The 22,893-nt window shown below is 39.4% G+C and overlaps 1 protein-coding gene across 2 annotated transcripts; it reads right to left on the bottom strand.

The window, feature by feature from the left end:
- Nucleotides 1–297: 297 nt before the first annotated feature.
- On the bottom strand, nt 298–19,859 carry LOC109021524 (ATP-dependent helicase BRM-like). 2 transcript variants are annotated; one of them, XM_035692176.1, is made up of 15 exons: nt 19,257–19,859; nt 16,446–17,783; nt 14,951–16,282; nt 14,626–14,738; nt 14,308–14,395; nt 14,105–14,191; nt 13,837–13,929; nt 13,674–13,757; nt 13,385–13,588; nt 11,857–12,099; nt 10,202–11,779; nt 9,564–10,109; nt 2,577–2,828; nt 560–1,233; nt 298–429 (listed from the first exon to the last, which is right to left on the bottom strand). In XM_035692176.1, the coding sequence occupies exons 1-14, from the start codon at nt 19,431–19,433 to the stop codon at nt 574–576; spliced, it is 6,795 nt and encodes a 2,264-aa protein (XP_035548069.1). In that variant the 5' UTR covers nt 19,434–19,859; the 3' UTR covers nt 298–429; nt 560–573. The 2 variants fall into 2 exon arrangements, with proteins under 2 accessions (XP_035548069.1, XP_035548068.1); XM_035692175.1 differs by having other exon boundaries at nt 298–1,233.
- Between the last annotated feature and the right edge of the window lie 3,034 nt (nt 19,860–22,893).

Below are 22,893 nucleotides of genomic sequence, written 5' to 3'. Positions count from 1 at the left end.
TTTTTGCACTTATTTAGCACATTGGTGAGCTCCAGACACCTTGACGGCATATGCATATGCATTTGCACCTTTGTACCCTCAACAAGATGGCGCAAATATTTGTAGTCATTTTCATCGACTATCAGGATGTCAAATCCAGTGCTTCACTTACTTTTTCGGTTCATATCCAATACAACTAATCTCGAAAGCTGGTTTCCCACTCCCCAAAAGCAGCTAAATCACCTCAAAAAAAAAAAAGGGTTTGCCCGTTTAACTCTCTTCCAAAGGCTGTAAAGCAAATGGAAGCTAGGCAAGAGCTCAGATGAAAGATGCATGATGAGCCTGAAAATTAGTATGAAGCAAGTCACTTTACAAGGATTTCAGCCATAATACCTGGAAGGATGGGGCAGATACAAAAAGAACTATTTGATTCTGAACCATGGTAAGAGCCTGTAAAGATACAATGGAGGAACAAAGACTTCACTATTATTAACAGTATGGCCAATTGCTCAAGTACAGGCAGAGAAGGGCCTCTACTAACTCAGCACCTTAACTACCTAGGAATAAATTTCTCCATTACCTCATACACTCGAGTCATATATGGCTTGGCCTTCTTTTCCCAGAATCTGTCCTCAACCTCTTCACAGGATTTGCCCAACCAACAGACCCACCATCACCATTTGCCGGTTGAGCAGGACCAGGTTGGTTGGCGCATCCTTGCGAATGCATAGTTTGTTGGGTCTGTCTTGTGTCCTTGGGTACTGACCCTGGACCTGGACTTCTTATACCACGACCTATGCTAGGGGGTGAAACAGGGCCAACTGATCCAGTCCTAGGCTTCACCACTGATTTCTCCCTGTCTTTTCTCTTCTTCTTGCAGATAACCAGCTCTCCTGGATGAGTTAGAAGTGGAGGATCATCCTGCTGGCATTGCTCCCGACTACCACCAATACCACTCCCAAGCCTTGATTCCTTCTGGGGGATATGACCTCTGATTCTTGCATCTTCCCCACTGGAAATAAGTCCACGTTGCAGTAGCTTCTGTGGAGGGCCTGGGTCAGGTTCCACCTCATTTATCAACTTGTGTCTCTTGCTTGGACCAACAGCTGCTTGTCTTGGGGAAGGAGCAGAAGTGGTAGAAAATGAGCCCGAAAAAGAGAGTGCATTTCTGGCTTCTCGAAAATCTGTGTCTGGAAATACATTCTTCAAGATATCGAAAAAGAGATCATGCACTTTCCTTGCTTCAGATCTCACCTGGGCAACATAGTTACACAGTGATATTAAAAATTCTCTTATTTATTTATTTATTTTTTAAGCAAAAAGATCATGAATTCATTCATCAAATTGGGTGATTAGAATTATCCCTAGTCCTAAAAAGACGTAACAAAATTCAAAGCAATGCAAGGGGAAATTTTTAGAAAATCAGGAAAAACTCCAACGGATGTTTGGCAGCAACTTCAAGAAACCTCTGCTTGGAACCTTCCTAAGTGAACTTTTTATGTAGCTAATCCACATTAAATTATCATATTTCAGATATTCAATTTATTTGATGCACTAATTGGTTGCAAACATACAGCCCAAAATAAATATGAGAACTTGGATCCAGAAATGGGTTTTCAAAGTTCGTCCTTCTCTCTCTATCTTTTTTTTTTTTTTTTTTTTTCATGATAAGAAAATTTGTCCGTTTCTTGACCTGAAAGGAAGGAATCAAGATTACAGGAGAAGGATCCAATACACAAGACTCCTAATTTAGTTTTGTTTCCTCAAAAATTGTTGGCAAGCAAACAGCAAGCAATGATATTTCATCTAAAAGATGTTGGCATCCACAAAATCAGTACTCCACTCACATACCAAAATTTCCTGAAACTTGCTAATAAATCCAAATCATGAATCAGGGAAGAAAAGAAGTATCTCTGCCGTTAACATGATTTGAGGGTCACTGGATATGGCAGCAACTTATTGCTATCAAATACGGTCACTCTTATTCCAGTGAAGTACCAAGTATTGAACTCAACAACAACGACAGTACATATATATGTGAGCTTCTGAGAATTTTTTGAAACAAACACATTCTGGATTTGCAACTTAACAGACCTGAACACACCAAGGCTGGCATTCTTTCTCCCTCATTAATAGTTCTCGTTTTGTTTTCTTTTTTTTTTAACAAAAAACTACAGGGTTCACCCTCTGCTCTTTCAAGAAAATGGCTTGTTGAATAGCAATCAAATATGCGACCACATTGCTTAACACCTATCTCTTTTCTTTTTCCTTAGGATAAAATGTTTTTATATGAATTTAACGAGTTTGGACTTGAAAAGACCTCACATATCATGCATGGTTCTTGCAAGTAACATAAGAATAGAAGCATTTGTTCACAGATATAGCTTTTTTGTTTCCTTCAACACACACATAAATTAAACGATATAGACTCTAGTAGACGCTTAAAAGAGCTTAAAAACTACTGAACCAGGCTTCCATATAGTCACTTTCAATTACTTTAAAAAAATAGTCGTTTGAGTAAGCATTTCCCATCCATACTAACAAGGAGGATGTGATGCAATGCACTAGGTAGCTATATTCTAGATGAGCAATCATACCTCATATGAGAACCCATAAAAATGCATTGCACTTTTCAACATGAACTGGACATCAAACACAAGCTCCATCACTCCATTATACTCTAACCTGTCAATTCGCTGATCGATCTTTCGTAAATCCAAATTATTATTTCCTGGTCCACCTATGTACCCAGAGTTTTCAATCCTCTTCCACAAATCTGTAAGCAGAGGTATAATTTGAGGACCTTCCTTACCAATTTTCCTTTGGAGCTTGCTAATTACACTCTTGCACTGCACAGAAAAATTTTAGTTGAGTTCATTTTATTGCTTAGCCAGAATTATACAACGAAAAGAGAAAATGAAATAAGTAAATTCAACACAGAGCATTGTAAAAGGGAAATTAGACTAAATGTATTTCCAACTTATACGCTAACTCTCATCATATTTATATGAGAATTGATGCTTCCAAAAGTATCATATGGTAAAAGTGCTTATAAAAATTCCAGAGTAGTTATCCAAAACCAAATCCTGAGAGAAGAATATGTTGACCAGGCCAGTTTTCTACGCATGATGCCAGTCAAAACAAGCATAATATAGTTTTTTTTTTATCAGTAAAAGAAAGATATTATATATATGAATGAAATAGATATAGTCCTTGTACACAGGAAGTGTACATAAGAACTCCTAACTACATTCTAAAGACGGTAAAATAAAGACAAGAATTCCTGAACATTATTTCCATGTAATACAATAGTGGAAAACCAACACATTAGAGTATGGAGAAAAAAATTCTTCAACTCGGTCATTGAGCGTTCCTTATCTTCAAAGCAACGTGCATTCCTTTCCGTCCAAATACACCACATAATACACAACGGAATCATCTTCCATACTGCTACCACTTGATGACTGCCTTGCATGTTTGGCCAACAACCCAACAAATCCACCACCCTCATAGGCATAACCCAAGCAACATCAACCCTTAGAAAGATTTCATCCCACAACTCCCTTGTTAACTTACAGTGTAATAATAGATGGTCCACAGATTCTCCATTCTTTTTGCACATGTAATACCAATCTAACACTACACAACCTCTTTTTCTCAAATTTTCTGTGGTCAATATCTTCCCAAGAGCAGCACTCCATACAAAAAAAACTACTTTCGAAGGCACACGAGACCTCCAGATACTCTTCCAAGAAAACGGAATACTACCAAGTTGTGTTGTTAAGATGTTGTAATACGTCTTCATTGTACATATCTTGTGGTTATTAAGCCGCCATTTCAAACTATCTCGTTGTGCCGTAGGATTCTCCATCGAATATAATAAGCTGAAAAATTCTGAAACTATAGGTAATTCCCAATCATGGAAATCCCTAATAAAAAGAACATTCCACTGCTGCACACCTTGAGAGTATACACGCACATCCGCCACTGAAGCTTCCCCGTTAACTGCAATACGGTATAAGGCCGGAAAAGCCCTTTCCAATGCATAATCTCCACACCAGACATCCCGCCAAAATCTGATAGAAGCGCCCTCACCAACTACAAAGCGTATTTGATTTACAAAACATGGTCATCTCTTCCTTATGTACTTCCACAAACCCACACCATACCTCCCTCTCACTTCCTTAGAGCACCAACCACCCCAATCGACCCCATATCTAGCATCAATAGTTTCCTTCCACAATGATCCCCTCTCTAGGTGATATCTCTAGAGTCATTTTCCCAATAAAGCTTTATTAAAACTTCTCATGTTACACACTCCCAACCCCCCATTCACAACTGAGGCACTTACAGTTTTCCATCTAACAAGATGGAACTTCTTCTTCTCCCCCATGCCTCCCCATAAAAATGCCCTAAAGAGTTTCTCCATTCTGTTCACCACCCCTACAGGCATAGGAAACAAAGATAGAAAATATGTGGAGAGGTTAGTGAATGTACTCTTGATAAGGGTGAGGCGACCCCCTTTTGATAAATACACCCATTTCCAACCAGCTAGCCTTTTCTCTATCTTCTCCACTACTCCATCCCATATAGCTCTATTCTTGAAAGTTGCTCCCAGCAGGCGGCCCAGATATTTCACTGGGAGCGAGCCAAAAGGCTTGCTAAACTTAAGATATTAGAGACCTCACCCACAGGAACCATCTCAGACTTGCCCAAATTCACTTTTAACCCTGACACTACTTCAAAGCAAAGTAGCATGGCTCGTAAAGTTTGGATCTGGCTACTAGTCGCTTCACAAAATACTAACGTGTCATCTGCAAAAAGAAAATGTGAAATGATAATGGAACTACCAGAACCATTGCCCACCTGAAATCCCGATAAGAAACCTCCCCCAACAACAGCCTGCATCATTCTACTTAAAGCCTCCATAACTATAACAAATAGAAGAGGAGATACAGGATCTCCCTGACGCAATCCCTGCGAACTATCAAAAAAACCAGCAGGTGTGCCATTAACCAGAACCGAGAACCGAGCGGTTGAAATACAATGACGCATCCATGCAATCCATCTATCCCCAAAACCAGTTCTCTCAAGCAAATATAAGAGAAAATCTCAATTCACATGATTATATGCCTTCTCCATGTCAAGCTTGCACAGAACACCTGAACCTCCCTCCCGTAATCTGTAGTCCAAGCACTCATTTGCAATGAGTATTGAATCAAGAATTTGTCTCCCTCGAATAAAGGCATTCTGGGACTTGAAGATTAATATGTTCCAACAGCGGGCTAAGCCAGTTAGCAAGCATCTTCGAAATAATCTTGTAGACATTACTAACCAGACTTATAGGCCGAATGTCTTCAATAGATGATGCCCCATGTTTCTTGGGAATGAGAGCAATAAAGGTCGCATTCAGTGACTTTTCAAACTTTTGGAAAGAATGAAATTCATTGAAAACCTGCAAAACTTCACCTTTTACTATGTCCCAGCTAGTTTGAAAGAAACCCATTGTAAACCCATCCGGTCCCAGCGCTTTATCATTAGCCATGCCCGAAATGACCTTATAAATCTCTTCTTCACCAAAAGGTCTCTCCAACACACTTACACTTTGTGGGTCAATTGCCTCAAAATGCAAAGCATCAAGCTTTGGCCTGCAAGGAACCGATTCTGAAAGAAGGGTCTCATAGTACTGAACTATATGGTTTTCTAGCTCGGGTGGAGAAGATAGTACCTGAGAACCTGATTTAAGAGACTCAATAGCATTGTTACGCCTATGTGAATTGGCCACTTTGTGAAAGAACTTCGTACACCTATTACCTTCTTTCAACCAAATAGCCCTAGATTTTTGACGCCATGAAGTCTCCTCTGACAACAAAACCCTCACTAGATTTACCATAGCCATGCCCTTCCTCAATACCACATCTTCTGAATTATCTCCTAAGAACTCTCTCTTCTAAGTCTTTGCAGTTCGTCCATCAGTGTACCCTTCTGATTGTCAATGTGACCAAACACCTCCAAATTCCACTTCCTCAAGTCTAGTTTAAGAGCCTTCAATTTGCCTGCAAGAATGTAACTAGGGGTACCAATAAACTTATACGAAGACCACCTAGCACGTACCATCTCTACAAACCCATCCGCTGTAAGCCACATGTTTTCAAACTTAAAATATCTGCGCCCCCTATGAATACTCCCACAATTCAAAAAGATAGGAAAATGATCTGAACTAACTCGAGCTAGTTGTTTCTGACTTACTTCCGGATATTTAGCTTCCCACGAAGGTGATACCAGGAATCTATTCAATCTCGACCAAACCCGTCTATTTGACCAAGTGTACTCTCCTCCTGCCAGAGGGAGATCCATGAGATCTAGATAAAAAATGAACTCATTGAATTCCTCCATAGCCATAGAATGTCGACAATGCCCTGATCGCTCACTAGGAAAACGAATAGTGTTAAAATCACCCCCCATGCACCATGGCACATCCCATAAGGAGTATATACCCACCAACTCCTCCCACAATCCTCTCCTAACCCTATCCACGTTAGGACCATAAGAGCATGCAAATGCTCATTCCCATTCCCATTCATCCACCACATTTTTAAATAGAGTCGCAACCGAAAACTCTCCAATACACTCCTCAATCATCTCAACTATTCTTTTATCCCACATAAGTAACACTCCACCTAAGGCTCCCACCGAGGCCAAATAAGTCCAACCCACATACGGGCACCCGCATAAACTTCTCACAATTTTTCTATCAATGTATCGCAACTTTGTTTCTTGCAAACACACTACATCCCCCTTTCACAACCGCAATAACGATTTAATACTACCGCGTTTATTGCTATCATTGAGCCCCTGAACATTCCATAATAGAATCTTAGGCTTCATAATAAAACTATGTTGCCCTTCCCTCTCGATCTATCCCTTCCACTACTCCCTTCTTTCACATCATAGTTAACGGAGCACGTTAACTTTTTAAGTTCCCTATCGCGCTTTGAAGCTAACTTCGAATGGCTATCCTCAAGAGCTACAAGGAGAGCCTTAAACTGTTCTTCATAGCCTCCAAACGAAATCCCAATGACAGCTTGAATCTCTTCTACTTTCTTGAAAACCCACTTTGACGAAACACTCCCATAATTAGAACTGGGAGGTAGTGTACACAAAGGAGTTAGACTGGCCGCCTCCTCATCTGCAGGAGTAAAAACAGCCAACTCCGAGCCACACGTTGAATCTGGTTCACCATTGGCAGGGACAAACAAATTTAACTTTGCAGCCCCATCCCCAACCTTATTCTCTTCAAAAGAGACCATCTCCAGTGATAGACAGCTATCGGAGACCCCAGTATCGGGATAGACACAGCTGACTGCACAGGGCTCACCATTGTGCCTTCCATCCCCCAACACGGCAAATACTGTGTATTTCCCAAAAACAGCCCACGACTTGGCGACGGGAGCTCACCCAAAACCCATCTTCTACCAGCGAGATTAACCCAGAAGCTTCATTTGGCCCTTCAACCACCACGCACAGCTGAGTCTGTGCACTCCCCGACGGCAACCCACCTTGCGATGACGGAGGATCAACCCTCACGTTTTCCACCGCAACAAATTCCTCTGCGATCTCGCCATCCTCCAAAACTCTCCGCCTGAAAGACTACCAGCACACCGTTGAGCTCAACCGCGACCGGCGAATCTTTCTGTGCTGGTGGGAAGACCGGTGCGGCACTTATCGACGCCATCGGAGGCTGGCTTGGCACCTTGGCCGATATTTCAGTCTCCAGCTGCTTAGCCAACTAGGTTTTTTTTTTGGGCCTACAGCTTGGCCCAGAGCCAAGCCCATATCAGCTGACGAGCCTTTACCAAGACCAGGCCCAGGTTTCTCAAAGCCCACAAAAGGGGCCCAACTCTATCCCCGAATCATGGCCCAAACCATTCTCTTTACTAAAACCTGAAACACAGTCCATACCCAACCTCAACACCTCCTTGCCCTTAACGCAGCGTTTTAACCAATCTATCTCCTCTAATAAATTCCCAACTTTTTTCTCCATCTCCCCCAGCACCCTTAAAATGTTTTCCTGATTTGGCCCCAACAGTACACTGCCATACATGATCTCTGCACTTCCCACGCCTGGCAGCCCAGCTCTCACGGCTCGAGCCTGACCCTTTTGTGTTTGGAGCACTTGACTATACGACTGCACCCCAATTGCCGTCCATGAAGGAGCACCACCACCACCCCTAACCATCTTTGAGTTCCCATCTTGAACCATACCACCTCTATTTCTCACACTCAAAACAGAGGAAGGAGGATTGAGCTCCTTCAGAGTAACTCCAAAGTTCCTCCATCCCTCTCCCTTCCTTCCGGCACCAATAGCATACCTCTCCTCTTTTCATGCCCAAATTCCGAAATGAAGATAAAACAACCGTTGTTGTTACAACCTCTCCTCACCATTAAAACATTATCTCCCTTTCTACGAGTTCTCAGGAACTCTACAGGGCCCAAAGTAGCTGCACATTCCCTAACCATTGAACCCAACCATCCCAAGGCTTCATGGTCCAAAGAAATGTATTTCACCACACGGCGGCTGCTCTCAGTGATTCTCCACCACTTATCATTCTCCTTTTTGAACTCAAAAACTTTTTGATCAATAACCACCTCTCTGCACAACCCCATCCTAGCCAACCAACACAATAACTCAGACTGGACTAATACCTTAATCACCACAATGCGTTGTTGCCATAAACGCAGCACTACCAACAGCAAGCAGAAAAATAATAATAATAATAATAATGTACGGAGAGAAAACTTTTTAAGAGAGAGAAGATCAGAAGCTCAGAAGATCAAATTGTCAATGCATATCATTCTATGCACAAATTCTAGGTATTTTACCTTAATGGCAAGACATACTACTACCAATATTACAAAACAACACACAGAGAGATGCTGGTGGCATGAATCTAACATTAGCCTGGGTCATAACAGTTGCTCTTACAGATTCAAATCTTCGATTTTCCTCCTCCATGGTTTGGATTAAACCAACTTCTATACTTATTTCTCTATGGGCTGATGGCAAGATTCTAACATTAATAATGATTGTGACAGTTTATTCTTAACATGTTCATGTCTTTGATTTTATTTTTCCATGGTTGGTCTAAACCAACATCTTTATTTTTTATAAGTAAGTCTAAACCAACATCTACAATTAATTTTCAATGTGTCTGAGTTTATGTTTCGGATAGAGCGAGAGAAAGGAGCAGATACAAACGAAAAAATAACATATAAAGGCAATCACGTAGAGCCAAAAAAAAAAAAAACTTTGACATAGAATGGCTGCTAGAAGAAACCTACTATGCAGATAAAAAAGGAACAAAACTAAAGACAATAGGAAAATTAATAGTTAAAAAAAAAAAAGAGGGATGCCAAGTTCTAAATGATCAAATGTGATTCCCAATTCCCAGCACTTCATAAATAACATAAACAGACAACTTACCCAGAAGTAGATGTTGAGGAAAAACAAGTACTAATAGACATCATTCATCACATCAAGCTTTAAAAACATCACAGATGTAAGATCAATTCAACAGTCATACCCTTCTCTGGATGTTTTCAGGCATCTTAGAGACAAAAGTTGTTGTCCCACTTGAATTCATAGCTTTAGCATCCCAACTTTCTCTCGACTGTTCGGCATTATCTTCTCCAGAAGCAGACATGCAATTTAATCTGCTAGATTTTGGTGAAGCACGCAATTTTGACGTATTAGCTATTCTCCTTGGTGCCAAATGTCGCCTGTTTTTGGAGGACGAATCATTTTGATCATGCTTAGAAGCATTGGACTCTCCATGAGGTTTTGTTTCAGGGTCAGTTCTTAACAGAGCCTGATATTTAATGTCCACTTGGAATGGCAATAGAGATGAATCGCCACACTGGAAAGATTGTGTTTCATTTCCAGACTTCTCCTCTGGCCTTTCCACTGGATGGCGGGGACGAACTCGAAGACTGCGTTTTCGTTTTATTTTGGGTTGCAAAACCTGTTCTTCTTCGCCATCGTCACGGTCATGAATCCAACTTCCAGATTGTTGGTGTTCCATGTGAGAATCTCCAGATACTGCAATTTCCCCTTCCTCTAGTTCATCTGGCTGGAAAATATTTAAGATAATAGAGATGAGCAGATAGAAAAATAATAATCATCATGAAAATAATATATCAACACACAAGAAAATACACATACCAGCCTTCTGGAGAGAGAACCTGGCCTAGCATCTAAAGCCGACAGGGAACCGAACTTCTGAGAAGAAACAGAAGGCGATACCATTTGTGTCAATCTTCGAGTGTCAGAGGATGATCCAGAGGAACCTGCTTCTTCCAGCAAATGATTATTTTTTGTGCTTTCTGAAGCCCGAGGATACTCAAACTCACCATCACAAACTGGACCGTCCTCTTCCAATTGGTCATTATTGATTGGCGGTGCCCCAACAGCACCACTAAATTCATCCTCTTCAAACTCTCCAATTTCTCCCTCTTCTTCATGTATAGAGGATCCATTTCTCTCTTCAGAACTTGCTTCAGAGTATTCCCCATTTTCATCATCTAATTCTTTGTAATTAGGATGCTTTCTTCCTTTGGGCCGTCCCCTTTTCCTTTCAGTTTTTGGAGATGAATCAGAACCCATTTCACTAGATTCCATGCCAATATTACCAGCCAATATGGTGTTCTTTGATGGTCTTTTTGAAAGAGTTGCAACAGTGGCATTTACTTCTCTAGTATTCGCTCGAAGCCAATTGGGTACCTGGTCATACCTCGTCATCTCTTCAGCCCAATCCAGTTCCTCATCCATTTGATCAAACAACTCAACTTCCTCTTTGCTCCTAGCAATCATGCGATTGACCTCCTGCAGGGAGGGTACATCATGGACAGTTTCTTGATACCTCTCCTCATCATGCAATAATGTCTCTAAAGTCAGGCGTCTCTCTTCGTGTGTCGTTCTTTGGTCAAAACGCCCGGCATTGATAACCTCATCAGCCATATCAATTTTATATTGTTGAATGTTGTTCCTTATCAAGCCCTCAATAGAAGCCATATATCGATCCTTACCAGCAAGGTCATCATCCATATCAACCGTACCTCCACTTCTTAGCTCGTCTTCTTTCTGATGGCTAGAGATTTTATCAACAACAGCTTCCATATAAATGACTTTGACTTCTCTAGTCTGTCCAATACGATGGGCCCTAGCAACTGCCTGTTCCTCATTCTTAGGGTTTGGATCAGGATCATATATTATAACTGTATCAGCAGATTGAAGATTAAGACCTCTACCAGCAGCACGAATGCTAAGCAAGAAAATGAAGCAGTCTGAATCATGGCTATTAAAGTCCACAATAGCCGATTCACGATCTTCTAAACTAGTTGTTCCGTCGATTCGCCTGTAGAGAAGCCGCCGCCATTGCAAGTATTCCTCCAATATATCAAGGAGTTTTGTCATGGTACTAAAGAGCAGTACTCGATGCCCAGTTCTCTGAAGTTTAATAAGAATCCTGTCCATGATCCATAATTTCCCACATGATCTTACAAGAAAACCCTTCGACAAGTCATTGAAACATGGATAATTCAACAAAGGATGATTGCAGGCTTTCCGAAGTTCCATACATCTGTTATTAAGAGTTCTATACACTTTAGCCTGGTAAATTGGATTTTTTTGAACCCTCCGCATTTCATCTTCAGGATCAACACGAAGAGTACCAGTGGATTTGATCCAATCATAAATGGCACTCTGAATAGCTGACATCCTACATCTTAAAACTATGGAAACCTGCAATCCAGAAGTGTTGTCAGAAATCAGGCAAAAAAAAAAAAAGATATGGCCAACAAGGACCAACACAATCATACCTTGGGTGGAAGTGAGCCTTCCACATCTTCAACACGACGCCTGAGCATAAAGGGCTCTAGAATTTGATGAAGTCGGTGGATGATGATGACCTTTTTTTCAGTCTCTAGCCAGTCATCCTCGGCATTCGGTGTAGGACCTTCCTTTTGAAAGGGTTTTGAGAACCAGTCATGAAATGCTTTCCGATTATCAAAGACTTCCGGAAGGAGTAGATTTAGAAGTGACCACAGTTCCTTCAAATCATTCTGCAAAAGAAAGACCATCCTACACGATTAAAGAAAGACTATGAAGTTTCACTTATCCACATCATGATGGGAAAGTAAGCCGGATTTAACTTTAATATCGTACATGATTAAATTCTTTTTGAAACAGAACAGTGTTAAACATAATTTTTTTTCCCAATAGTACACTGGACTTCTTCCTCCATGCTTACAAGTTTCAAAAAGCAACAGCTAAATAATAATGGCATTAATAATACAGAAATAATTTCACGACTACCCAAGAACAAAGATTCAGTTTACATGTACTCAGGAAACCTTTGTTAATGATTCAGCTTCAGTTGAGCAAGCCAAATCCATTCAGCCCATAGTGGATTGCCACCCACAAATGAGTAGGAGTTGAGTAATGAATGTGCATGCACATTAGATAGCATGATATTATAGGGAAAAAGAACAACATATATTAAAAATCACAACCTGATCAAGGCTGCAAACCCCAAACACTGTTAGGGTCAGTCAACGTAAGCATGCATATAGACTACTTTTTCTTCTTCTTTCATAAACTATGGTTGCAGTTTTATTTAGGAAGTCCCATAGCTGTGAGGCTTAACACATAGAAAACAGTGGATACTTCCACTAGTTGAGTAGAAGGCGACAACCCTAATGAATCAACTATGAAGGTGGCTGTTAGCTACATCAGTGCTCAAATTCCTTCATCGTTATTGCCCTGGCTTCAGTAAGACAAGACAACAATGGTTGTCCAAGTATGTACAGGATTCACAAGGCCAGATGCCTGGGGTGAGACGACGCTGAGTTGATCCACCTGTCTCCGGAATTCATACTTAAGACGTGCAAGGAATCGAGACAGGGAGCGGTGACCCCTATCAGCTTGAGCCCCCTTCACAGCTATGCCTATACTCGACACTGGCTCCATACGGTATAAATAGGTTGGGAGAAATCTCGAAACTGTTTTGTGTGAGCACATTCTGCTTTTCACATTCTTTTTCACTGATCTCCTTACCTATACCGGAGGTGAAGTAGAGAGGCAAGACAGCCCTCATAGTAGGAGTGGGGGTTCTATAGGAACACCAATACACTACTATAACGAGTTCAGTTCCCTCTAATACCTTCAATCAACAGCTAATATAAACAACACCAACATTGTTTGATTCCAAATTCAAAGCAATGCCTATTGTACCCTCTTCAAATTCTACTAATTCACCTTTCTTGTGTAACAAATACACACCTAGATTTAAGCACATCAAACGTCTGTCATCATTAATTAAAAAGCTATTGTAAGTTCGTAACACACCTGTAGTGGTGTCCCAGTCAGTAGTAGGCGCCTCTGGCAGCGATATCTATCAAGGTCACGAGCTAAAACTGATTCCCTATCCTTCATCCGTTGTGCTTCATCAATTATAATATACTTCCAATCAATTTTTGAAAGTTTCGAACGATCATACATTATGAACTCATAAGTCGTCACCAGGACATTAAATTTCAGAGCAGCAACCTCCTATGAAAAAAGCAAAAAAACAGAAAGTTAAGCAATTTGTGAGAAATTCCAAGACAAAGTAAATAAGCAAATGCAACTTTCTTACTTGAGAAAATAATTTTGACCGTTGATCCTTCCCACCAACATAAAAAATGCACGACACAGATGGGAGCCAATTATGTAACTCGCTCTGCAAGTGAACTCAGTTAGCATAGTTAGATATCAGCGGAAAGGGTGTGTCATTAACATGGAACATAACAAAAACTAACCTTCCAATTTACCAGAACAGCATTTGGAACTATTATAAGATGTGGGCCATAGTTTCCTTTGAACTCCATCAAGTAAGCTATCAATGCCATTACCTAGACATAGAAGAATATGATTAAAATTGGACAATGGCATATTTAAATCATATATGGTATAAAATACAGGCCCCTAATTATGAACCTGTGGAGTTGCTTGCAACTAGAAACTTTATTAATGCTCTTTTTTATTTCAGGGAGTAAGACCCAAGCTTTAAACTTAACAAAAATACACCTGTACAGTCTTCCCAAGACCCATCTCATCTGCCAAGATTCCATTTAATTTATTGTTATACAGCGATAGCATCCATTGCAATCCAACCTACAGAATCATACACAGAATAGCTTAAAAAACTAACTTGCTACATCACAACAGAGTACCAAAGAAAACCACAAACCTTTTTTACAAGTAAAAGGCCCTAAAACATGGCAACTTACAAGTTGATAGTCTCTCAAGGTTCCAGCCCGTAACATTGAGGGTTGCCTTCCAACCCTTTCATTCACAGCATGTGCAAGATTATAATACCTGGTTACAATCATGAGGACCAATTAAATACAGGAGCCTCGTTAATCTAAAGAACACACTAATAATATAACAAGTTTTCTATTGTCAAACTAAGAAATATGAGGAACAAAAAACTGCATAGTTACAATCTAGATGGACAGACAGCACAAAATTTCTCTCCAATGGAGTCAACCATCCCATCAGAACTTTAGAATATGAAGCATAACACTAAAAAAAAAAGATATACTAACTTGCTGACGGATGAACTATCCTTCGGTGCATTCATTTCCATGAACCGATTTCTTATCATTACTTCCTCCCCTGCACAAGCTGCCGCTGCCCTAACTTCCTCATCGGAGAGACCCTTTTGTCAGGAAAAGGTTAAGTCAGAAAATGGAAACCACCCAACATGCAGAGCCAATGAATCAAAAAGAAATATTTCTTGTTCACAAAGAAACAAACAAGTGAGAGAATTCTAAAAGATGTTAAATAGAAAAACCATAAATATACCAATAAAAAGAATGGCTAGGAGAAGAGAGACAGAGGAAGGAGAACAACAACAACAACAAAGCATGCCTGTATTCGCGCAGCAACTGCAGCGGCATTTGCTGCCTCCTCCACTTCCTGTTGATTTTTGGCAGCAGTTATTTTACTTCCCAGTTTATGTAGATATTCTTCTGTCTGAGTCAAGAATGATGAGAGAACAGCATATCTCTCTGCGGCCTCACCTGGGATGCTTGTCTGCTGCTCCAGCAACATCTCCCTATACCTTTCAACATCATTATTCTTCAGTGCCTCCATCCTCTTATTCCTATCATCGTCCTTTCTTTTTGAAAACTCCCTTAACATTCTCTCATGATATTTGGCAACCCCCCTATTCCGTGCAGTCCGTGCATCACGGATGGCCCAATGAGTCTCAAGAAGCTTCTTACGCCACTGGAATATGGATTTCAGTTGCTTCTCTCTCATAGCTTTCTGGGAGGCCTGTACTTGTCTGGTCAGCTCCATACGCTGGCGCTCACACAGTCTAACAAACTTCCTATATGGCCTGTCAGGCATTGCCATTATCTCCTGTTGCTGTTGATCAATTTCATCCCTTAACCGGGCCTGTAGATCTAAAAGTCGAAGCTTTTTCTCTTCAATTTGCAACCTCAAGACAAGATCTGGCCTAATCCTCTTCCTCTCTAAGTTCACTGCCAGTAAACCACCAATCTTTCTTAAATTTTCAGACCTTTTCTTTGTAAGCACTTCCATGCCTTCATCACAAAGAAGATCTTTGACATCATATGCTAATGTTAGATGATTATTGCTGTTAACCATCATTGCTGACCCAAATGAGTCATGTTTCCTAGTGAAAAAGGGGAAATCAAATAGGGGCCCATGATACTTTCTGTTGGAGCTAATGTCTTTCTGCTGAGGGGCAGTGCTTGCTTGTGCAGGTTTGTTAGCTTGCTCTGCATCTACAGCTCCCTGGGGTGCAATAGACTTTCCCCTATCCGCTGGAAAATCACTTCTAATAGGGGGCCTATGAGTACCTCGTTCAACATCCGGGTCTGACTTTACAGAAAATACAGTGGATTGCTGCTGCTCATCTTTCCCGGCAGATGCCACTGGTGAAGGATCCTTCATTAAAACCGGCACACCTTGTGTATGAGCTGTGGTGATGTTTGCTTTATCATCTGCCGCAAAGGCTTCCTCTGTTGGGAAACTTTGCCCATTAATTGATGTGACAGCATGTTTATCCTTCTCATTGGACTCTATATTCCTCGGATGGTCAGCAACAATATTCCCAGCAGATTTTTCCTGAATATTTCCTCCCGCAGGAGGAAATTGCTGTTGCAGCTGAAGCTCGAGAGGTGGTGGAGCAATAGCCCGAAGAAGTTCTTGAGGGAGACCAGGGTCTCCTTTCTATAAAGCAACAGGAAAGAGGTAACACCATCCACTCAGCAATAGTAATGGAGATTTTTTTTTTTATAAGTGCAATAGTAATGGAGATCAAAGAGCACTCGGGAAAAGAGATTCAGCAAGAGACACATACACACAAGCAAAGAGAAAGAGAGAGATGTCAGACCTTCAGACGCCTAAATGCTAGTATTTGTGCTTTAAGAACATGCAATTGATGTTTGGTGAACCCAGAACGCTGTTGAGGCATCTGACTACTTGATCCACCATGTGGAAGGATGTTGCTGCCAGAGCCCCCATCATTAGGAGGAACAGCAGCTTGTGGAGAAGATCGACTTGACTGCCTGAGATACTGCATCTGCTGAGTTTCTGGGCCACTCATTGGATTTTTTGCACTCAGAGAATGATCAACACCCTGGCTCATGTTGGGGGATGACTGTGGAGGATGCATGGAAGGCATTCCCTTACCAATCACAGCAGGCTGTCTCGAAGGCAACTGATTCTCTCTGCCATGAGTGGAGAACTGCTGCAATGAAGCATTGTTAGAATGGTTAACTGTGCCAGCATTTGAAGTTGAACCAAAAGGGCTGGGAGAAACAGTCTGCCTTGCTTTTGCAGGGCCCGACTGTCCGGATATATCACTTGACGAATTAGCATGGGGAGAACTCTCATTAGCGACTGGTGGAGAGGTAACTTGCTGCTTTGACACTGGAACAGATGATGACTGTGCATCCATATTACTTTCATTTGCTTTTTGCTGTGGAACAATCCTAGACTGCATTATTGGAATGAGCTGCGCCATCAAGTTAGCATTTGCAGGCAGAGAGAGATCAATATTGCGCTCAAGTGCCCATGAATGCATTGCCTGCAACTGGGCAGACATTGTGAGCTGGTTGTTTGCAGAGTTTTGGACATTCTGCTGAGCTTGTGGTGCTTGTGAAGGCCTTCCCATATTTCCAGGTATTAATTGTCCAATGCCTGTCGCCTGGGTTGGAGGCTTTGGCTCGGTCCTCTGCTCAGAGGCTGATTGCTGTCCTTGATCCATCTGCTTTTCACCACGACCAAAATGGTCAGATGAGTTTTTCAATGATGATGCCTGAGCCTGAGTAGGCACCTGCATGGAAATGAGATCCTGCATTTTAAGATTTCCTATTCGCATTTCCTGATCCTTCCCAGATGGAGGGCTCAACATTCCCATTTTAGCATGCTGCTGCGATTGCATGGCCAAAGCTGACTTTTGTTGAGCAGCCTGAAAAGCATATTGAAGATAAGCTTGATGGACTGGATTTAGCGCTTGTTGCTCAACAGCTTGACTCCTATGCGGGCCATCATGGGAGGAACCATGTTGTTGAGCCAATTCAATGAATTTCCTGGACTGTTGAGGCAATTGCATAGAGCCAGGAGATGAACCGAAATTGTTCCCTCCCATAACTCCTTGGAGACTAGATTGATATGCTAGAAGGGCTTCGTTCCCTTCAGGTTTTCTATGAAACTGTTGTTGTAATAACTGCATGAACAACAAATGATGGACAGTCAATATGGTTATCATTACGTATGAATCCTCCGTTTATTAAGGAATGAGCTCAAACTAAATAAGTGGAAAACTATCTGTAGCTTTCATTTGCAGAGTATTGATTACAAACCAATACAATGTAACAATATAGAAGATGCAAATACTGGCAACTTGAAAATCAATACATTCCAAAGCACCATAAGCTAATCATGGTTCAACATAATCAAGAAAGACGAACCAGAGAAAAGCACAAAATGATTACAAAATTTTATTAGCAAATGTACTGTTATGGAAGTTGTGCAACATACATTTTAACATGGAAGCAAGTAATTCAAATAACTGCCACTGTCCATGAATAAAAATAATCTCCACCCGCAAATAATATTGCATAATCACCAGAACTTAAGCAGTAACAACTATATGGATTCCTGTAATCCACAGGCAATTAGCAGAAAGAAATTGAGAGACACCTTGGATGTTCGCTAATTATGTAAAGAAATATAACAAGGAAATCCTAAGAAATTTTTTCCAAAAAACTGTAACAAATGACTAGAACCATGAGATCATGTTGATCCTGACATTAGAAACAGCGCAGGTAAGCCAGCAGTATGACTATAAATCATTGTATGGAAAGTGTAATATTGCATCTCATTGCATCATATTAAATTTTCTTTCCTAAGATCATTATTAGCAAGCTACGATATTTAACCGATGGCACCATCTTTTCTGGCCTTTATCAAGTTCTAAACTTAATGGACATGATCCCCTCTAATCAAAACACTAAGGTCCAAGACTGTGAGTGACATATGTCAAAAACAAAATTCAAAACCAGACCCCTTGACAAGGGCCTGTTTACCCCCGGAATTAGTCAGGACTTTGTTCTCAAACACCCGATGACAAAAAAAAAAAAAAAAACAGACCCCACATTGTTATTATTTGGCCCTCTTGGAGCGAGTTGATGAAGTAGATGCCCAGTGACAGTTAAAAGAGCTCACAGTTCAATGCAACCATCAGTTCCCATTTTCTTGCAAATTAAGACATGCCTACTTTGTCCCCTTGAATACCTAAGACTTTATTAATAAAAAATTAAAGTTAGCAACAAACCAATAAGCCATTTGTTCTATGGTAACTACACACATTACAAGGTGTAGTAATTACAAAATTTCTTCCCATGCATTCGCCAAAACACTTCCAAAACCCACGTTATAACTTATAACGAAACAATCGAACCACTTAATGACACAATCATTCCCACCCATTTGCCAAAAAACTCCGAATTCCAAAAACCGCATCCCAATTCGACCAATGTTCCACAAATTCAACTCCTACTCATTTACAAGAATACACCCAAATCCAAGGCCCACGTCCCAATTCTATCCGTTTGCAATTATAATCCCATTCCCAATCACGCATACAATTCAACCAAACTTAGAGAAAAATAAATAAATTGCACCCAAAAACTCTCACCTGCCTAGACCCTATTTGCTGCTGCTGCTGCTGCTGCTGTTGCATGGAATCGAACCCCAAGTGCGGCGTGGGCGCGGCTGAAGATGAAGAGGATGGCGACGCAGCTGAAGTTGATGCCGCCCGCCCTGCCGGACCCACCCGGCTGGGCCCAGCGCCACCTCCTCCACTGGATTGCATGCAAAAATCAACCCAAATGCACACGCACTCACAACCCCAAATGCACCAAAAATAGAACTTTCTTTTATTAAAAATAAAAACTGAAAAAAAAAATTACCAGCAAAACCCCAAATCCCTCCAAATTTTTAACAAAAACCCATTTAAGCCCTCCAATCCCAACGTTCAAAAAACCACCTCCCCCCTCTCTTACTTTCTCTCTGTAAAATTCACTGCACCAATACTCTCACTCACTCACTGTCTCCCTGTAAAAATTCCGGATTTTTGGGAGGCAGTGGAAGATGGATCTCCGTGACGGAGAGGACCGCGAAATCAACGGACTCGCTAATTCCAAAGGGTTTTTTGCACGCGATCCTGGATTTTTTTTTTCAGTCAAACCCTAATGGATTTTTTATTTTTTTTGTCTTTATTTTGTTTGTGGGGGTTAAAATTTTCCTTTTCATCTGTTCGTCGGGTTGGTAATGCATTTCATTGCATTGCATTGCAGTGTAGGAGGAGACTATATTATGTCTCTACGGTTAGGAATTTACGGTAAAGGGGTAGTGCATGAAATTCACCCTTGGAATTCTGATAATTTCGGGCCTGCCACTCAACTTGAAATTTCTGCATGCATGTACAATCTCTTCCGTACCCATTTTAAGGAAGTATTTGATCGATTGAAATGTTAGGTCAGATTATAAAAAAATGTTTTATAAATTTGACATACTTTAGATCAAATTGTATATTTTTTTTCAAAATATTTTATAATTTTGACATATTTAGGTCAAATTGTATAGTTTTTTCTAATATAGTAAATCCAATAAATCATATTAAGCAATGTTATTTTATATTTTTGTAACTCTCACTTAATATTTCCTTATATAAACGGTATTGCGTCATTTTTTTTTTCTTTTAATTTGTAGGAAAATTAGGAAAAGAAAGGGACATGCATTTTTCCATTATTTTTCAAATTCATGAATAACTTTTGGGGATAAAATTTGCAACAAAATCTCGAAAAATGATATTTGCAGTCATAGAATTTGTAAGTGTATTTTTTTTAAAAAAAAGTGAGTAAATTAGGATCTACATGAAAAAATTAATTTTTTAATAATAGACCTCTCTTTTCCAAAATGGATACGAGAGCGCTTGCATAATTTATGACTATATCTAAGATTATTAAGTAAAAAATTACTCATTTAATAACCTAAATTTGGTGGACAAAGTGGTCAAATGTAGCAAACGGGTGAGCAACCATCTTATGAGATCTCGCAATCCCACCATGACACACCCAATCTCAAGCAACCCAGACAATTTGCACCGTTAAAGCACGTGCTTACCTTCACGCTAAGCAAAAGTGTTTACCACCTTGTCTAGACAAGTGCCTGCCACATCACGAATGAGGGATGATCCTCTAGACATGAAATAATAAGTGCGATAAGTGACTCTACATATCGTTTAATGAACAAGACATAAAGCATGAGAGCATTAAATGAAGTGAGGGCATCCCTACTCCTAAGTATGGACGACCAAATGACGGTTACCGACTCTCTAAGATAGAAGATCATGCAATGCAACACTCTCATCAGGTGTTGCCGGGGATAATTCCCTCTAACTCCACCACCAAAAGTTGTCTATAAATAGCATCACCGTCCAAGTTAAAAGAGACTTTTCTAGAGAGCTTACTAGTTATTGTATTCAAGGGGGTTTGGCGTAACCTTTGGAGTGTTGTTTCAAGCAATTTGTGTTGCAAGGTCTAAAAGAGAAAAATAAAGAGACTTGTTAGGATCGAAAAATGTACCAATAACAAACATTACCAAAGTGAATAAGCCTAATTTATAATTAATGATATGTAAATCGTGATCGTGTTCGTGTCTAGAATTAAGGTCCATTTGGATGATGAGATTGAGATGAGTTGAGATAGTTTGTGAATAGTAAGATTATTAATTAAAATTAGATGAGATCACATCTATATCTGAATGGGCGGGCCCTTAGGGTATAAATAAGTTGAATAATAATGGGTATTTAAGTTTTATTCTTTATTTAAGTTTTAGTGGACATATTAGGAAATTTAGGACTCCTCGCAAGGTTCATACACGGAAGGTGAATCTCTCTCTCGCATATAAGGCTATAATAAGTTGAATAATAATGGGTATTTAAGTTTTATTCATTTTATCTTTATCCATAGAATTATTATATTTTATGTTCACGAGTAACTCACTTTTTGCCTAATAAAAAAGAGTAACTTGCTTTTTTTTTTTTTTATTAACGAGTTTAAACTTGTTCATAAACTGCTTAATTTTGACAAAATAGATTAATTATATCATATCTTAAAACTTTATCTACGCATTTTTATAAATATCTATATATAGTTTCTATATATTAATGATTATATCCATAAGAATTCATACAACATGTATGGTATTATGAAGTTGATTCCTTATTATTTATTTAAATACACAAGAAATTCTCATTATAAAGCTAAAAAAGAATAGTATAAAAAAAATAAATACAAAGTTTTTTGAATTTATGCAAACTTATACAAATTGAACCAAATTGAACTCAAGTTTTGCCAAATTTATCGTAATAATTTATTGAGTAATCTTATTTATTTACGTTATAATTATACTTATTGTTTTTATACTATACACCACATATGAATTTTTAACTTTTTATTTTTTTTTCTTAACAAATATATGGTGTAACAATGATGAGTAGCAGAACTCAATTAATTTAATATGAATAAATAAAATAAAATATTTTCGACCCCACTAGCATACTCTCACACACACACACTCTTTCTCTATGCTGGAATATTTAGGAGTTTATACTTCTTCTAATTATTCCATTTTTACACAATTTTTAGCTTTAATATTAAATTAGATCATCTAGATATCATTTTGATATTCAATTATTCCACGCATTGATTTCCCTCTATAATTATGTCTTCATTGTCGTCGTCGTCGTAGTGATTACTATCCAACCCTACGTACGTTACATTGAGATGTTTAGATGATCTAATTACATACATACATACATACATACATATAAATACATACATATGCATATATATATATTTATTTAAGATATGTTATAGAGTAATGTTAGATATATTTCTAGAGTCTACAAATTTTACGCATTTTTTTTTAAATCAGATCTATTATTAAAAAATAATTTTTTTATATAAATATTATATTTATTCATTTTTTTTAAATGAATATACGAGATTAATTACACACTATAAAACCACAAATATCATTCTTTTTATGTTATACTCATCATAATTGTTTCCTACAAGTCAGGATATTATATCATATCTTTCAAGCATTCAAGCATTGTTTTCTTTGTCTTGGGGACGTATTCGTAATGGAGCAGAGCATTTGATTACATACGATGTAGAATGTTCATATAATTTTCAATTAGATTTCAGGGAAGACAGACAATATTTGCACATTAATAGCCGCTGACTGCTCAGAAAACGCAAGCA

This window comes from Juglans regia, chromosome 7, assembly GCF_001411555.2.
Source record: "Juglans regia cultivar Chandler chromosome 7, Walnut 2.0, whole genome shotgun sequence".
Lineage (NCBI taxonomy): Eukaryota > Viridiplantae > Streptophyta > Magnoliopsida > Fagales > Juglandaceae > Juglans > Juglans regia.
This window is presented reverse-complemented; position numbering and strand designations above follow the sequence as displayed.

Bases quoted from the DNA above. Each gene is read 5' to 3' on its own strand.
- LOC109021524 (XM_035692175.1), bottom strand. From the start codon at position 19,433: ATGCAATCCAGTGGAGGAGGTGGCGCTGGGCCCAGCCGGGTGGGTCCG. The intron at 11,780-11,856 runs GTATGATTGTGT...TCTGGATTGCAG, and splicing joins AAGGCTCACTTCCACCCAAG to GTTTCCATAGTTTTAAGATG. The intron at 1,234-2,576 runs GTATGATTGCTC...TATGTTGCCCAG, and splicing joins TTTATGGGTTCTCATATGAG to GTGAGATCTGAAGCAAGGAA.